This window comes from Sus scrofa, chromosome 18 (assembly GCF_000003025.6).
Source record: "Sus scrofa isolate TJ Tabasco breed Duroc chromosome 18, Sscrofa11.1, whole genome shotgun sequence".
NCBI classification, from domain to species: domain Eukaryota; kingdom Metazoa; phylum Chordata; class Mammalia; order Artiodactyla; family Suidae; genus Sus; species Sus scrofa.
The window spans coordinates 25,616,446-25,635,223 of NC_010460.4; the positions used below are offsets into that span (position 1 = coordinate 25,616,446).

Consider the following 18,778-nt stretch of genomic DNA (forward strand, 5'->3'; position numbering starts at 1 on the left):
ATAGAGGGCATGCTGAGGGGTATCTGTCACGCTCGCTTCTTCCGTTGTCCCGTTTTGCTGTTGAACCGTATGCCATCTCGCGCCCTGCTGGCATAGGGCCTTGTGAGGAGCGAACATGTGTTGTTTGCCAAGGGGATCAAGCAGTTAAAATGGATGGGACTTTAAATGTACAAGTATAATTCAATAAAGCTGGGGCAAAATAAAAACAATACCATTGACAAAATGTTTAAAACATTTTTTTAAAGGAAAGGGTAGCTGACGTATTAGAAACAAATGGGAAATGATTGGCTTTCAATTTGTTTATTTACACCTTTCCTTGGTTTATGAGGAGCTCGAGGTGTGATTAAATAGGCACTTAAATGTAGTGATATTCCTCTTTTATCAAAGAGTCATTAGGGGCTACAAGGGCCACCCTTCCTTTTTCTTGGCTAAACAGGCCCAGGTGGATTTGAGCTGTTTTTACTGACGTGCAGCAGGAAGGCTTCTTGGCCTCTTTGAAAGTGAACGGCCCTCAGGGTTAGAACAGAGCACAACAGAGGGCAACAGGCAGCCCTGTCCCCCCTTCTCCCTGCTCTTCCAAATCTCGCACATGAATCAGATGCTTTCATTTGTTCTGCACATTTAGAAGTCACGTATGCAACTTTGAGTGGACTTGGTCCATATTTATCACTCTTCTCCCTTTACAACCAGTGGGAGAGGCTGCTTTTTCTAGCATGATTTTGTTTCTATTGATTTTAAGCGTGCAAACCATCTCCAGCAGTTTTTCTTTGGATGTGGATGAACACCTTTACGATGGTCAATTTAATCCATCTATTAAAAATAACACCTGATGTAACAACCGGCTGTAGCTATCAGCACCACAATAAAAAAGGAGGTAAGTGTTTATTTAATGTCCCCCTAAATTAGCTTGATCTTCGCCCCAGTCATTTCCCTTTGGAATGATTGTTAGGTTCTTGAAGCGTAAGCCAACTGTTAGCCACACTGGGACCTAAAGTGGCAGGCAGTTTAAATCATTTTGAGCTTAGAAATCAAGAGGCAGTGTATTTTAATTACATTTCGTGGTGAATGCTAAGACCTCAGTTCTCTCATCACTTTTCTTCTGCTCTCCACCAAGTTTACATAATCAAACCATGGCAGAACATCCTGTAATTGTCATTATATTTACAAATCCCCCAAAATGGCACGCTGTAAACTCTGTACTATTTTGAGGCTGTAAGAGGCACAATAATGACATGATGGTTAAGGGCACAGTCTCTGAAGCCAGTCCCTTCTGTGTGACCTGGACCAGCTACTTAACTCAGCATTATTGCGTATTGTGTCCGTTTCTATAAATTGAGGACCACGAGACTGATGCCTACTTTACAAGGTTATCTTGAGAATTAAATACCTTAATATATACAATTTACGTAGAAAAATGCCTGGTACACAGTCAGTGCTGCCTAAGTGTTTACTAACGTTATTTTCTTCTTCAAAAGAATTGAGTCCTTATGAAACCTCACGACTCAGATTGGGACTTGAACCCGCGAGCCAAGACTCTACCGCAGCCCAAACCTAGATTGGGCCTTGAATTCACTGTTTTTGTTTTGTTTTGTTTTGTTTTTATGGCCACACCCATGGCATATGGAAGTTCCCAGGCCAGGCATCGAATCTGAGCCGAAGCCGCAACCTACCCTGAAGCTTCAGAAATGCCAGATCCTTTAACCCAATGGGCCGGGTCCAGGGATTGGATCTGTATGTCCTCAGTGACCAGAGCCACTTCCATCAGATTCTTAATCCACCGAGCCACAGCAGGAACTCCTTAAACTCACTATTTTTAAATTAAAATCACACACCTTGTCCCAGGACTTACTGAAGTTCAGGTTCTTGGTGTCTCGGTACAGAAGGAAATCAGTGAGAGGCAAAGTGATAAGCAGTCGATTTCTTGAGGGAGACGCACCCCACTGACAGTGTGAGCCACCTCAGAAGGCGAGAGTGGCCTGGAAGATACACACTCCACGGACAGCATGTGGTCTGTCCCAAAAGGCAAGCGAGTGGGCCGGGAAGTATGGGGTGGTTAGATTTACTTGGGCTGGGTAATTTCTTAGGCTAACCAGTGGGAGGATTATTCCAACTATTTGGGGGAAGAAGCAGGGATTTCCAGGAATCAGGCCACCGCCCGCTTTTTGCCCTTAATGATTGGCCTTGCAGCAGGGATGGTGCCTGTGGGTATGTCACTTACCAAGCTAATGTATTACAATGAGTGTATAATGAGACTCAAGTTCTCTCCAAAGTCTCATCTTCTGCCATCTTGGACCTAGTTGATGCTAACCAGTTTTTGTCATATCCTCAAGGGCTCTGTCATTCTTTTAAAAGTTGCACCCTGCCCCTTTTCCTCCTGTGTCACTTGACGTACTGTGTTCCCTTTCATGCTGGGCCACACATGTGTCCTTTTCAGCTGACTTCATTATCTCAGCTTACTCCAAGAAAGGTTATGACTTGTTACATCTGGTCTATACTGAAACTCAAAAAAAAAAAAAAAAAAAAAAAAAAAAATTGTCATCTTAGACAAGTTTCCCTAAGAAAATCTTGTCACGAAGTTCCTTGGTGGCCTAGCAGGTTGATGAAACAGCGTTCTCACTGCTGTGGCACAGGTTTGATCCCTGGCCCAGGAACTTCTGCATGCAGTGGTTGCAGCCAAAAAACAAACAAACAAATCCAAAAAACAAAGAATAGCAACAACGACAAAAATCTTCAACAAACAGAACGTCTTGTCTTGAGGAATATTTATAATCCCTACATATATGATTTGAATTTTCCTTCCTTCAAGTCAGCTAAGTGGATTATAGCGTTCTGGAAAACTAATTTGGTCCAAATGCTGGGTTTAATGCCTCAGTATTTGATGACTGGCCTTGGGAGGTGATGCAAAAAGTGCCAGCAGCTCACCAAATTGCCTATAAATAAGTATTTTGATGGAAAGCTTTTCTGGTTCCACATCTTAAGTAAAACCAAACACATCAGTACTGACCGTACTTCAGAAAATTAAAATGTCTCCAAAATATTTACAGTGACTGTCGTACCGTTACAAAGCTACAAAATTGGGTCATTGCATTTAACTTACATAGTTTGATTCCATTGTTATTCCTAATGTAAATATCATAGTTTCTGTAAACAAACAAACAAAAAACTATCTTCCAGATCATGAGTAAGAAAATAACACAGTTATTTATATTCAAAAAGTTAAAATGTTTTTGCATTCTGTAAAGTGTTACTATCAGGGAAATGCATTAATCAGCCAACTTCCTTATCCAGAGGTTACAGACCATGCCATCTGATACTTTTTTCTTGTTCTCATTTCCAGATAATCATTACTGCCTCTAACCATTGCCTCTAGCAGGCAGTTCCAAGTTTACAAAAAAGTTGAACTCCTAAATTGAAAATTAAGATACTGGGGTGTGACTCCCTTCCCTTTTTAACATCGTAAAGGGAACTTAAACACATCAAGGCGCTTTGTACCCACAGAGTCTGTCTGGCTGTAAGCCCAACCCATGTGATTCTAGGAAGCTGTTTCCTAAACACTTAACTAGAACCGAGGGCTGTTGGGCACAGAGAACGCTTTAACAGTAACCTAACAGCCTGGATTTTCCTCTATGGACTCCCCCCTTCCCTATTTTCAAGATGTGTGGGTTTAATTGGAATGAGCCCCACTGCCATTTCCCAGCATGGGTTTTGATGGCTTTCAAATGATCAGTGATTTATCATCTAACCCCAACCCCCAATAGCCACTGTCATTGCCTCAGGGATAATCAGGCTAACCAGTCACAACTAGTGATGACCTTTACTGGGCATTCTGAAAAAGAAGTCTTCCCTCTCTCCTGTGTGAGCAACCAAAAAAAAAAGGAATGTCTTCCCTTTCCTTAGAATGAGTGGTAGGAGAATGTTCAGTCTGGCAGGAAGTGTAGAAGCCAGGTTGCTGAGAAAAGCCAAGAGTCTAGAGTTGCTGAGAGGTGGGTATCAGGGGGGTGGCACAGAATCCTGTGGAGCCTTCAGTAGAAGACAGCATCACAGAAGTCAGCTTCTTTAGGCTGGAGATGGAGAGACCTGAGCCCCGGGAACACAGTGTGAGCTTTTGGATCAAGCTTCACTTGAAGCTGTCACAACTCTAGACTTTCTCCTTACTGAGTCAATGCTTTTCCTTTAATGTTTATCAGTCTGGGTTGCATTTTTTTGTTATCTGCAACATAAGGAGCCCTAAACAACGCAGACACAGTAGCCTAGACTGGATAGAAACATTTGGACCCCATAAAGTGTATTTCCAGCAGCACCATGGTGCTACCTGTACTACAGTGGAGATTGGGAAGGAAATAGGCCAAAGCTAGGCTGTCAGCTGGTAAAAAAACAGGTGAGACATTCGTGAATGGCTTCCATGGTGATGCCAGGGAGGAGAAGAAGAACCCAAAGACACAGCTTGGGAGTCGGGAGTACCTGCACTGGCATGCCGGAAAGAGGGGCCTGAGTTGGCATCACTGCTTTTTAGCAGTGGCTGAATAATAATCATGCATTTGTGAATTTAAAATGTTGGTAAGGTTTAAAATGTTGGTAATAAAAGTTCCCTAATTCTCACAATGGGTTAGTAAGGTACTTAGAAAAAGTTCTCGAGTTGATAGAAAAAAATTGGTCATTAATGGAAACTACAGTCTTCATCTTTTAAGAAAGAATGCTTATTTTCAGTGCAAATAAGATAGATTTACTTGCAAAAAAGAGGCATAAGAATAAGTGTCTATTTTTCAGATTATTCTAATCACTGGATACTAAAGAATGGTAAACTACTCTTTTAAATAAGCATTGTATTTCCTCATTTGTCATTTTGGAGTCTCTCATTCAGTAAATAGTAATTTTGTTCAAATTTAAGGGTCACAGTTAAATGTTTAACCTTGATTTTAATATTAGATCAGAGTCATTTTTCATGGTTTGCTCATTTTCATAAATTATTGCTCTGCCTTAGTAAATAAAATTGAAAGGAAAAGAGACCTAGAGAGTGGGGAAACATTTCTTTAGCTTACTTTAAGAAGAAGAATATTCTGGAGTTCCCGTCGTGACTCAGTGGTTAACTAATCTGACTAGGAACCATGAGGTTGTGGGTTCGATCCCTACCCTTGCTCAGTGGGTTAAGGATCCGGTGTTGCCATGAGCTGTGGTGTAGGTCGCAGACGCAGCTTGGATCCCGTGTTGCTGTGGCTCTGACGTAGGCTGGTGGCTACAGCTCCGATTAGACCCCTAGCCTGGGAACCTCCGTATGCCGTGGGAGCGGCCCAAGAAATGGCAAAAAAAAAAAAAAAGAAGAAGAAGAAGAAGAATATTCTTTCTTTGTCCATTTTGAACTTAGAAAATCTATTTTTTTCTATATGATACTGAAATATTTAACAATTCATAAAAACATAAGCATTTACATTAAAATACAACCTTAAATATAGCCCTGTAATTTTCACCAGGAACTTTGTAAAATATGATGAATATACATGCATGAATACTAAAACAAACAAACAAAAAAACATTCAACTTCACATGGAAATGCAGCATCACATACAACATAATAAATATCCAGGATATCAAATCCACAAATTGATCATTCTTCTGATTTAGACTCTTTTTTACCAGTTAAGACTTTTTTTTTACGATATAATTTATTATAACAACCTTACAAGTTAAACACAACTAATTAAAAACAGAAATCAACTAATCTGACTGCTGAAATAAAACAATTATCAATATATCACAGCATATTTTAATCTATAACGTATAAAACTGCCATTTTGGCAAGAAATATGCATCCATATAACTAACTGCTCAATGAACTTCTTTTTCAATGTGTATAAAAAGTCAGACTTAATAGTATGAAAGGAAACAGAAGCTAATATTATTTCTGAGATAATTTTATTACCTTAGCTCTCGGGCTTTGGCAATAAATATCTTAAGTTTCAATATATATCATATAACTTAAATACAGGATTTACAAAATATAAAAAGTTTTAGCAAAATACTATACAAAATACTGTCTTTACACTTTGAAAGTGTGCTTTTCGTATTATAATGTAGAAGAGCCCTTTATAGTTTTACCTCTACTTTTCCTGCGTGCTTTCAGGATCTCTTCCTCTCTTGGTTGAAATATTGAGCTGAGTTTTTAATAGTGGAAAGCGGTCTATAATGAAAGCGCGAAGTCAAAGATCAAAGGTTGCTATATACCTTACTGATATTTTTCTAGATAAATTCTCTGTTAAAAGTCACTTAAACTCCAAATCATACATTTTACTTTTTACATTTTGTTTCTCTCATGGTGTCACTAAATATCCCTAACGAATACTTTTTAGAGATGGTGTATCACTTATGAAGATTCTTTTTAATTACCTTTTTTCTTATGAAAGGGTAAGTAGGCACCTACCATTTCTGCTAACTTGTTAACCACTTCTGTTTCTACACACAAACAGTATGATTTCTTCATAAAAAATACTGAGAGGAGGTCCTGCTGTAATGCAGTGGATTAAGAATCTGACTGCGGTGGCTTGGGTGGCTGCAGAGGCGCTGGCTCCATCCCCAGCTCCATGCAGTGGGTTAAAGGATCCAGCTTTGCTGCTGCTGCTGCTGCTGCTGCTGGGTGGGACTCAATCCCTGGCCCAGAACTTCCATATGCCCCGGGGGGATCAATTAAAAAAAAAAAAAAACTGAGCGAATAAATGAGATTCATGTTCAGTGCTGCTCTAAGAGGTGTCTTTTAAAAAATGACAGTATTCACCCACCACTATTGAGTTCCATAACTGAGTTCCAAAGACGAGAGTCTCCTCCCTTGTATGCACCAGGTCTCTGGGCAAGAAAGTGCTTTTCTGTTCTTTCTAGCTTAGGACACAGCTTTTTCTTCCTTGTCTGTCAATACATATATTCCCCAAACCGCCAAAAGAATCTTCAGAACTTTAGGATCCCAAGAAAGGCACATGCTCAGTGTATGCTCGGACATCCAACAGGTAAAGGGGCCTCTGAGAGGCTGGAGGACCTGGGGAATCCAGAGAGGCAGGAGTCAACTTCGGGGACCCTGCACAGTGGGAGGCGCCTCTGGGAGGTGCTCCTGTGGTGGGTCCCTCAGTGAGGACTCTTGCCCAAGGCTGAATGGAGTGACTACTTGCAAGTGTGGACGTCAGTCATGCTTTCACACCTCCTGCAACGGACGTAGCAGCACCAGATAAACTTGCACTCGCATCTCTCCACGTGCCTGACCACGTGGGTGTTGTAGCCTCTGCCACAGCAGAGAAGGTTACAGCCATCCGCACCCTCTGAGGTGCGGTTGCACTCCCTGCCCTGGGTCCCTGGGATCCCTAGTTTCTTATCCTCTACACAGTAATTGGGAGATTTATTAACGTAGAGCAGATCATCCTTGCGGATGGGTATTTTCCTCTGATCTTTGTCTCTCCTGAGCATTTTCTTCTTTATCTTGTCTGAGATTTGGACGCTGTTTTCGTATTTGTCCTTCAACAGATGGCCAATCTTTTCAAAAGAAGACATGGTTTTCCAACACGTTTTCACAGCACAGGAGCCGGAAACTCCGTGACACCGGCAGTCTAGTGACATCAGCTTGGCGACAGCCTGTAACCAAGAGGAACTGCGTTAAACATCATTCTTGAAGTGTTGTGCTCGACAGCAGAACCCCGACCAGTTGCGTCACTTAACTTTCTGGGTCTGTTCCCTCCTAAATAGAAACAGTGATTATACAATTTAATAAAAATGAAATAATAATCATGTCAAAATACATCAGTTAAAAATAAGATAATAATTTTAAAATGGTTTTGGACATAAAGGAGCTTTTAGACTGCTTAGAATTCAAATGTTGTGTCTTTCTCTTGACCCCCACAGAGCAAACGTTTCCAAGACTAATGTCAAGTAGAAAGCCAGGGCGTTCCTGTTGTGGCACAGTGGAAACAAATCCCAGCTAGCATCTATGAGGATGCAGGTTCAATCCCTGGCCTCGCTCAGCAGGTCAGGAATCCGGCACTGCCATGAGCTGTGGTGTAGATCGAAGATAGGGATTGGATCCAGCATTGCTGCGGCTGTGGTGTAGGCCAGCAGCTACAGCTCCAACTTGACCCTTAGCTTGGAAACTTCCATATGCTGTGGATGTGGCCCTAAAAAAACAAACAAATAAACAAAAGAAGTAGCAAGCCAGGCGAACAGCAAAGTGAAGCTACTTTTATTTTGAATCTGTTGTTAAACTCTGGGTTTGAAAGTATATTCCTTCCTGCCTCTGATACCAGATACCATTCCTATTAGCACTTTGCTCCTCCGTGTGGTTCATGGATCAACAAACCAGCAGCATTTGTGAGAAATGCAGACTCTCGGGCTTCCCTCCAAACCTACAGAATCAGGATCTGCATCTTAATAAGATCCTGCACATAGAAACACCTGTGAAACTTTGTAAATAACCAATGCTCAAATCCCTGAGATTCTGATTTAATTTGTCAGGTTGGGGTCCAGGCTATGATATCTCTATAAAGCTGCTCAGATGATGCCAAGGGCATCCGGGGAAGAGATCTACTGAACTGAGAGTCTTCAGGTCTGATCACTGTAAAGGTCAGTTACATTCACGGGAGGTTAAGGGGACATGCTATCCCCTGGTCACAGAGCACGTGAGAATCACTGACTAATCAACTTAAGTTTGTCAAAAAGAGAGGGGGCTGGAGAGTGTTGTTGCTCCCAGGACATTCTTTCCCGCTTCTGGAAAATTAATTCAAAGTATACATCCTATTCTTGATGGATCCGTAGCACCATCTTAACACAGACAAGTGATCATATTTATGTGATTTTCCAATTCTAAGTCCAGAGTTATTCTATTCAGTCTGAGGAATGAAAGGAAATTACATCCATCTACAAGAGCCCACTCACTGACACACATTCAGGTCAAAATAAATGCCCTTTTTTCCCTGAAGAAGAAGGTGCAGTCAGAGTTGAGCTAAAATTTCAAATGGAGCTAACAGGGCAAAAACAATGCAGAGATTTCAAAAGTTTTAGCGTTCTAATGTCTTACCTACTGGCTCAGTCGGCATAACTTCCTTCAATCCCCAGAGGATGGCAGAGCAGATTAATAAATCGCCAGGACTAACTGCAGGGTTGACGTTCTGTCAACATACTGGGTAAGATAAAAAAATGGATCTATCCATTCAATACCTTGGAAATGATGCGTATAATCTCACCAAAGAAAGGAAAAACTCCACAGCTTAAATTCCACTTGCAGTTCTTAACAAGACTATAACATGACAGGGGTTTATACTTTCTTTGCTCTTTTGTACCAAATTGGACATTGACATATTTGTGGAATGTAACATTTCCTAATAACTTAAAGTTTCTGATCTAATGAGACAGAGTATTTCAAATAATTTATTATATTTGCAGCCTTGAATGAGAGCATATGGTATTGATTTGGACAACACTCAATACTTTTTATGAGTGTTTAAAATAATAAACCAAATAACATTTAAATACCGTCCTGTCTAGAATATAACACATGTGCTTTTTTTTTTTAAAGTCACAAAACCAAGAAGCGAAGGGATATATCTATTTCTTATTATCTCAGGTAAAATCTACCTTTCAATGATAGGAAAACAAAGTTAAAAAGTATAACACACCAGCTTATGTGGTTACTTTTTTTGGCATTGGATATTCACAAATCCTTCAATTCTTTAAAATGTCTCCGGGCAAATAAATGTTCAAAATAATGCAATCTGCCTACTTTTGTTCATATTTAAGTGCCCAAAGGATATGAGAAAGAGGACTCAATCAGTGCTAAGTAATAACAAAACAAATTGTCCAAAGAAAGCCAAAAAGCTAAGAAGGTACATTTATGCATTTAAACCTGATCACCCGTTCGTTCGTTCATCGTCATTTAGGGATATAAAGCTGCCTCTTGCTCGGGTTCTTGACCGAGGAGCTGACTTTTTCTTTTATTAACCAGTTCAGACATCACGTATAGTGCTGCCGACTTGCAAAGCTTGGAAGACAGAATGAAATGTTTACCAAATACTCATGGAATAGTTGGTCTAGCTCACTTGAACCGTTTTAACTCATCCTCTACCAGTAATCCGAATCAGGATAAAACAATAAAAACCACCTTCTGAAACAGAAGCGTCACTGCCAGGAAGTCAGGGGTATTGGGAGACCTTGAGCTGGCTGGGTTTTCCTCCAGTTCCGCAGCCTACAGCAGTGTAAGTCCACAAAAGTGACACAATATTGCACAGGTGTGAAGGATAAAAGAGAAGACCGATTTTTGAACCCTGGGATATCACCTGCTGAATTTGTATCAGAATTGGGGGGAGATTTTCCTGCCACAGAAAACTAGAAATCCTTAAATATCGGGAGTTAACTAAAATTTCTAGAGATGACATTTTTAAGAGGCTTTATTCTATTATCTTTCAATTCTTTACATTTTGCCCTTAACAGTAAGTCTAAGAAAAGAAATGGCATTTTATTATATATGTGTGTATATGTGTGTGTGTATATATATATATATGAATATACATATTCGAGCATGCAAAGCAGACTTCTGCAAGGAAAAGAATCCCAATAACTTGGCATGCAATTGAAATGATTACACCCCTGTAATAATCCAAGTAAGAAACTTGGATGAATAGGGATAAAATAAAGCAATGTAATCAATTACCACTGGGAGAATTTGATGAAATGCAGAGTTCAAGGGCAGATAATAGCCGGGCAGACACACACACACACACACACACACACACACACACACACACACACGGAATTTAACTCTGCAAAGCTTAGCGCTTCTCAGAGCACATCTTCATAAATTAGTTTACTCTATTTAGTTTTATAGGAGGAAATACCTTGCATGGAGTAGGTAGTTAATGGACATATACTTGTCTATTATTCCAATTTTACAGAAAAATAAATAGCCTGGTTAAGACACTTGTCTTCCATAAGAGAAGTTGGTGGTATATGATATAAAATCTTTATATGCAGCAGGATGATTCTGGAAGAACAGAGAAAAATGAAAGTGGAAAATACAAATATACTTGAGCAAATTGCATGAACACTCCAAAGAAACACGTTATGGAGCTTTTCAGCCTTTCTGAGTGGTCGCGATAGCACAGTCATTTTCTAAGAGGAAAAGTGAGAAGAGCAGGCAAATAAGCTGCGTGTGGTTATGAGAAAATTCCTTTCTCTACTTAGCTGAGTTGTTAAGGTTTATAACGATATTAACAGAGGAATGTTTTATTAACTATTGCAAACAGATGTGCACATTTTGGTAGAATATTTTTAAACTATGGGAGAGCATTTGATCCACTGGGCTCCCTGTGTTAAGTTTTGATTTGATAAATTTCTGACGAAGTGAAATAAGAAAGATATATCATTAATACTCAATATAAAAAAAGAAACTTTGAAAAGTGGTCTAAGGAATGACTGGTCCCATAATCCTGACTCAGAGGTAATGTAGCTGGCAGTGATTGTTTTCCAGAATATTGCTTTATCCAAACTTTACAGAAATGACAAGGAAAAAAAAACTGTTATGGAACATTTTGGGATGTTTCATTTTGTTGACAATCGGATGATCTGTTTAAGTTTTCATGACAACAGTGACATAGGTTGTAATTCCTCTTCCTTTGACCTATTTTGTCCCTTTCAGTCCAAAAAATATATTTGAACCTGCTGAAAGGCAAAACATTTATGTATTGTTCAAGAACTTATAAATATTCTTGAAACAGGTCAATGAAATTCTGGGGTCGGGCCCGTCCCACTTTTTTGAGTTACTCATCATAAAACAAATTACGGGGTAGGGAAACTTAAAAGTTTATGAGGTGGACATGGGGAGAATGGAAATATTTTAAGCACACCAAAAGAAATACCCATAAATATTCCAAGTCACATTATTCCCAGAAGTTCTGCCCCTGGAAGACATCACATCATGCAGCTGGCCAATCACCGTTCGGCAACATTATTCTTGGAGTCATAACTTTAGGAATGGTGTCAGAAACCAAGTGGGAATTAGAGTATTTAAGGTCAGTGGTTAGAAAATCATCTATCCTGCTCACAGCACTACTAAGCGCCAGTACCCACATGTCTCTGAACACTTTCCTACGTTTGGAGTTTGGGATTTTGAGACGAGGGGAAAATCAACTCAATTGAACGCAGACCTTGAATCTTAGTCAGAAGATTATGCCTATTAGATTAAAATCCTAATTGCCAATATTGAAAATGTAGTTGATTGTTTTCCATGCTAGATAATATCTTGGAAACCTGGCTGATTTTTGTTGTTGTTGCGGTAGTAGTGGTGGTGGAGGTGGTGGAGTTTGGCCACCAGTGGAAAGAAAAATATTAAAATGTTTTGAATTGTAATACTTCATGAGAAAAGACCAACAAAAACATCAATGTAGTAACCCTCCAAATATCCAGGTAATACTTTGTGATATTTTAAGATTCCATCTAGGCCAATGTGGGAAAAAAAAATTTAGCAGAGAAAACTCTGAAATTTATACAAAATGTACATACCTACAGGCTGAATTATTTTCTGTATAATTAGAATAATAGAAAAAAACCTCAGTAATTTGAGGAGATTGTTTTATTGCCAACAAATAGTGGATTAAAACTGATGCTGAATAGTTATATGTTTTTAATAAAATCAGATATAAATAATAGTTTAAGATCAAAGTTAATAGTTACAGAGGCGAATACTGCGACCTAATTTGAAGAAACACACAAGAAAGAATAAAACCAAATTGCTGCCTAATATTACTAACAAAAATATATTTTAGCATACTTTAGGGCTTTTCATAAGTTCAGAGATAACTTTACTCAAAAGAATGAATTATAACATGAACTCCCAAGTTTTGATTTCTGGTTAAACTTTTTTAAGTCTCTGAATGATTAAAAAATATGTAAGGTCTAAGTTGATAATAAATATTCATTTAATTGTTTGTTCTTTAAATATATTAATTTGACTTGATGTTTTCCTCTAGTTTAAATTTAGAGTTTTAAAGAACATATGTAACTTACATTTAACCTTTTACGTTAATATATTAAGAAACAGTAAAAATGCCCTTATTGAATATAATTTAAATTGAAACAAAGATTCATAGATTCCTCTATTTTTTTTTAATGTAAAACATTGAGAAAAGACATGTGCATAACTATGGTGTTAGCAAGAATTCTTTAGTGAGATAAATTAAGTTTTAAAATTTTGAAACAAAAATATGAAAAGCGTATGAAGTTATTTTCTGACTTCCCTATTTCTAATTTTCTATTTTGCATCAATATTCAAATTGAACTGAATATTCAAATTCAAATTTGAAGTGTTGCAGTGATATACTTATTGAGTTTTCAGTTTTTGTATTTTAAACCGAAGTGGTTAAGCAAAGAAAACTGTTCAGATATTCTGAGCGGGTTGCATTTATTCACTTGCCAAAATGTAAAACAAATGCAGCAGATACTTTATATATTCCTGAGAGATGCCGTAACTTGTTTTAATTTATTGCAGGAGAATGTGGCAGATTGCAATGACTACTCTGGGACCTTTACATGTTATTGGATATTTACAATAATATAGGATATGTGATGATATTCCCGCCTTGAAAAGATTATTACAAAATAGAAAAAAAATTCCTTAGAGAAGTTTTGATTTCTTTTGGAAAGTCACTATGAATTGCCAAATAATTCAACTATGTGGTAGAATTCAAACCTTACTGTGTCAATACTCATTAAGGTAAATATATAAAAGTAATATTAAGGTACAAATTTACTCCATGTTAACATTTATGTAAAAAACAATTCATCAAAGAGATTAATTAGATGGTGATTCTTCAAATTATCCTCTCCCTAAATCTTTAATATGTCTATATTTTAAAATATCCATATATTTAATATAGCTAAGGTTTCTTTACCTTTATTTGTATGTATCAGTTTTTACAGTGAATCTACATTGCTTTATAATAACTATTTGCCTCCAATAAATTTATAAGTCTTTTTTTACAAAAAATTTTAAGTGAGTTGTATATTCTCTAATGTATTTGAGAATGTTTACTAGAGGAAGTAGAGACAGAACTGATAATTTCTTTAAATGCCATCGCCAACTAAAAAATAGATTTAAAAAATAATGAAAATTCAAATTTGAGAAAATGAAATGTGATTCACCCCCATTAGAAAGGCAGATCCTAGAGGTCTTATTCCGGCTCTTCAAATAACCAACTAAGGTTGCGGATTCAAAGGACCAACGGGCACTTGACATAATTGGTGTTTTAGGTGTACAAAACATACAATCACAAATACATTCTAGAAAAAGATTCAGTTCACATCAGATGGAAACTTAAACTGAATCAATGTGGTTGGCACAGACTCATGAAAGTATATATATATATGTGTGTATATATATATATTCTTAGGCCATCAAGTGTTTGGTTTCAGGCCATTTGGTCAGATTGATCCAGAAGTGTAATCCTAATGTTAGTTACCTAAAGGCACTGGATTTCCATTCCATTTTCTAATACGTACCTGCCTTCCAGCTTCATTGTTATGTAGGTTCATTGCTAACAGTACTTTGCTCTCTTTTCCCGTGGTGTTTCTGATGGGGAAATCTAGGAACCTTCTGCTGAACCACATGCCATACTGAACATCATCAGAGCAGCCCCCCCAGTGCCAGCCTTCACTCGCTGAGCCGCCATTCTGCAAGGTGGTGTCACAGGAACACTCCGTCATGTTGCCTGCACTACATGACCTGGTCACAGAATGCACCAGGCCTGCAGCCATCACAGCATAAATAAATGCTGTTTCCTTGGTGCCTAGAATAAAAGATAAATTGCTAAATGAAAGAGCTGTACCATACTCTGTGTTCATAACAAAGCCTCCTATTTAGCCTCTTATCAGGAAAGCAACTTTGCAACTGCCTACAATGGATGCCTTAACAAGTACATATTTAGAAAGGACAATTTCATAGTCTCATCTTTTAAAAAAAGCAGCGCTAATTTTCAATTTGATTTTCCTACACTGTGTGTTATAAATTATCCTCACATCTTTAAATCATGTTTATTTTTAAAATTTCAAACATATGTCAGCACTCAGCTCGGCTCTTAATAAACAATAAAAATTCAACAAATATGCGTTGAATTTAAAATCCCTTGTATGGATATTGTAAATAGTAATACATGCCCAAAGGAACACAGCTTATCTTTCTGTTTAAATTTAAGATGAGTTATCACAAAACACAAGCTGAAAATTTTGTTTGTATTAAAAAATACATGTCAGAATGCAAATTAAAATTAAGACCAAAAACAACCAGGAGATAAATGTCAGAGTTTACTTTCACAGCAAAGACTGATTTTTTTTTTAGGATATTGTGAATAACCACATTAATATGAAAGTTAAATGTTGTATCGCTACATTTCTATATAGTATTGTATCCTCTTACAGTATTAAAGGCAATGAAAGTTAATTGAAATGTCATCAGAAAAGAAAAAAAAGAATTGTTATGGAAAACTACGGAATATTGAATATGGATTTAACACACCTGCAGTGGAGTTTGAGCTAAAATCTTTGACCGCTAAAGTCCCATTAAAACATTAATAAAATGGATTAGAAGGGATTCAGCAGGCAACTTTGTTTTCTTTGGAGATGTTTAGATTGGAGTAGAAAAGTTATCGTGCTGCTGTCCAATAAACCTTTTCAACAACTGATGCCTCTGCATTTCAGCAACTGTAAAGAAAGAACACATCCTCTTCTTTTTTTCCCTGCAGGAAGTCAGGGCTCTTTCGGAAGGGTGTGCCGGCCAAAACGCAGCGGGGCAAAAGCGATGCTTGGGCGGCGGTGAACATAGGGACCCGGCGGGGAAGGGTCAAAGGTGGAGGGGGAATGGAAATGAATGTGAAAAACAACCAGGAATCTTCAAGGGCCCAGGTCCTGAAATCCTCTGAATCTGCTGATATCTCTGTACTTTTATCCCTACGGAGTGGCCAGGCACGTGGAAGAGGAACTTTGTTTTACTGCAGTTTCCCGCGCCTCGGGTGAGAACTTAAGAGGAAGAGGTAGAAAGAAAAGAACGGAGGACAGACCCAAGGTGGTCGTGGCTGGAGTGAGCCTCACCTGGCGTTGTCCGGGACAACCCATTAAAATCGTCATTATTCCGTCTACCGGGTGCTCCGAGGAGCCAGCCAACGTGGGGCTTCGGAGCAATTAGCCACTTGTCCAGGGCTCGGTGTGCGCAGTGGAGCTGCTTAAATCAAAGCAGATGCGGCAGCGGCATTCCCTGCTGCCGGCATCATGTTTCTCCAGCTGGTCACCCACGTAGGGGGGCGCTACGGGGTCCGAGGGGTCGGCTGGGTGGAGTGTCAGAGTTTTTCTCCAACTCCGGCCCGGCGCCGCGGGAAGGAGGAAGAGCCACAAGTTCACGCGCCCCGCTTTGGACCTGGGGAGTCACCCCTTCTAGGACCACACCTGCACCCGGGTCAGGCTTCCGTCGCCCCCAATTGTCTTCCACTAAAGGACCTCTCTGGGAATTTACAGATCGACAGGATCACGCAAGCACTCTCTATTTACAGGAACTGAAGGACTTGCCCTCCGTCCCGCACCAGCCGCGAAGGTCCCGGGACTCACCGCTGCTCAGCTCGTAGCCGAAGAGGGGGCTGGTGCCCTGCTGGGAGGCGGTGGCCACCAGGCAGTTCCATCTCTCATGTTTGAACTGGCTCCTGCATTCCTGGATGCCCAGGCGGGCACCCTCGCGGATGCTCGGCAGCAGGTACGGTTTCCTCTTGCACAGCTCCTTCTGGCGGCTGTTCAGCGGCAAGTTGGCGCAGCCCAGCTTCTCCGGAACCCCAAAGGAGGCGATGCCCAACCACCTGTAAGACACAGCCGCCCCTAGCGTAAGCCGCCGCCCTGCTCTCTTCCTCAATCCCAGATATTTACCCGAAAATTAGGTCACCAGCCCTAGGGTACTCGCCTCTTCTCCCCGGCCTCTGGGGAAAGTTCTCTGAGGCTGGGCACCCGTGCTGCCCCCATACTCACATCCAGTTTCCTTGGGCTCCGCAGGGAAACAGCGCGAGCAGGGCTGCCCACAGCGCGCACAGGCGGGACAGTCCCAGGAGCGCTGCTCTGTCCATGGCCCCCGCATGGAGTCCCCCCACCGCAGCCACTCCTCTTCGACCCTCCCCGTCCAGAGGCCTGCCAGGCCAGAGGTCAGTTCCTCAGCACCAAGTGGTCCCTCGCCTCCTTTCTCCCAGCAGACAACGTTAAAAAAAAAAAAAAAATTAAAAAAAAAAAAAAAAAAAAAAAAAAGGTCAGCCGCAGGGGCTCTCAGCAGCTGTCCCCTCGCTTGCAGGGAGCAGCGTGAGGAGGTTGAAAAAGTAGCTTGGGACCCTCCTCCCGCGCGCGGTCGGAGATGTGCAGGAGATGCGGGAGCGCCCGTCGCATTCCAAGGTGAGAAACTTCTGTTGGTGCAGCTCGGTCTCCATCGCCCCCGGCCTCTCCTCCCATCTCCTCCCCCTGACCGCGCCGAGAGCCTGATTGGCCCAGCAGCGGCCCCTCGTCGCATCATCCCGGGACCTCAGGCTCCCATTGGCTGAGAGCGGGCTCCGCGGGGGGCGCTCGGCCCCCTCCCCCGACAGCCGGTCCAGACCCCTTGTTCCCGACCTTACCTACTGTCACAGTCTCCTGAGAGCGGGTATCTGGGTGTGTGTGGGGAGGGGGTGGGGGCGCTATTGATCCGACCCGAAGACTGATGGGGGGCTTCCGTCTTAGCAGCCCTGAGTGCAGGCACGGGTTGAAGGTGGGACCTGTGAGTTCCACCCACCCTAGTCGCATTTGGATTAATTACCTTCTGGGTGGAGTGGCTGGAAAATAAACCCCGTGGACTTCCTCTCCTTCACCTCACAGGAGAATAACCTTTTTGAGTCAGAGTTGGTCCCAACGAAATTGACTTTTCGTCACTGACGCTCGACGTGTCAGGAGACTTTTAGAGAATGGGCGAAATGCTGTCGAAGATCGTTATCTTCTGGGCAGGCATTTATTTCTTTAAGCAAAGGGGAGAGTCTAGCCTAGCGTCTAACCTATGGTTTTTAAATTGTGTTAGGGGATTTCGTTTTGCCGTTCTGTCTTATTTTCTGCAGTCCTCGACACTGTCAGAAGACGGGAGGCAGAGAGCAAAGGAGTGCAAGCCAGCTGGTTGTGTTCTTTCTCTTCTTTCCAATGCCTGTCATGTCTCTCTTGGAGGCTTGGGACAGGGCTACACGAAGACTAATTTTTAAAACTTACTTATGAGACGTGTAGTGTGCTGTGGGAATTCATGAAGACGAGATTCCTTCCCTGAAGGGTACATACAGAGTAGCCCTGGAGACAGGTCTAAAACAAAATAACTTGAGATTGTCCATAAAAGAGACTAGAATCCAGCAAGCTACTCTTTGGAGGGAAGAGTTAGGAAGCAGGAGAATATTCTGGTGCCTGGCAGTTTAGGAAGGTTAATTAACTAATGTTGTCCAGGTTCCAGGATAGAAGATCTCTGGGCAAAACTCTGAAGGCAGTTGGGAGATGCTTAGCTGTGGTATCAGAAAGCCTTGTCTCACCTAGTTCATGACAGCAACCCTTTCTGAGAAGCGTCACCTGCTCTCCAGAGGACTGCTGAAATGTTATTAAATTCTCAGGGTGGATATGCCATCTTAGTGGGTTCCGAAATCCAGGCTTACTCAAACTAAAGCTTTATTTTATTTGCGTTATCTTCAAATAAGGCGCTTTATTTGCACCATGTCTCCTCTATCAGCCCAGAGTAATAAAA

General features: G+C 40.7%; 1 protein-coding gene across 1 annotated transcript; it reads right to left on the minus strand.

The window, feature by feature from the left end:
* Window positions 5,357-17,285, minus strand: WNT16 (Wnt family member 16). Its single transcript, XM_003134736.4, has 4 exons — window positions 17,017-17,285; window positions 16,609-16,850; window positions 14,515-14,801; window positions 5,357-7,608 (listed from the first exon to the last, which is right to left on the minus strand). Exons 1-4 carry the CDS (start codon window positions 17,109-17,111, stop codon window positions 7,144-7,146), a joined length of 1,089 nt encoding a protein of 362 aa, XP_003134784.1. The 5' UTR covers window positions 17,112-17,285; the 3' UTR covers window positions 5,357-7,143.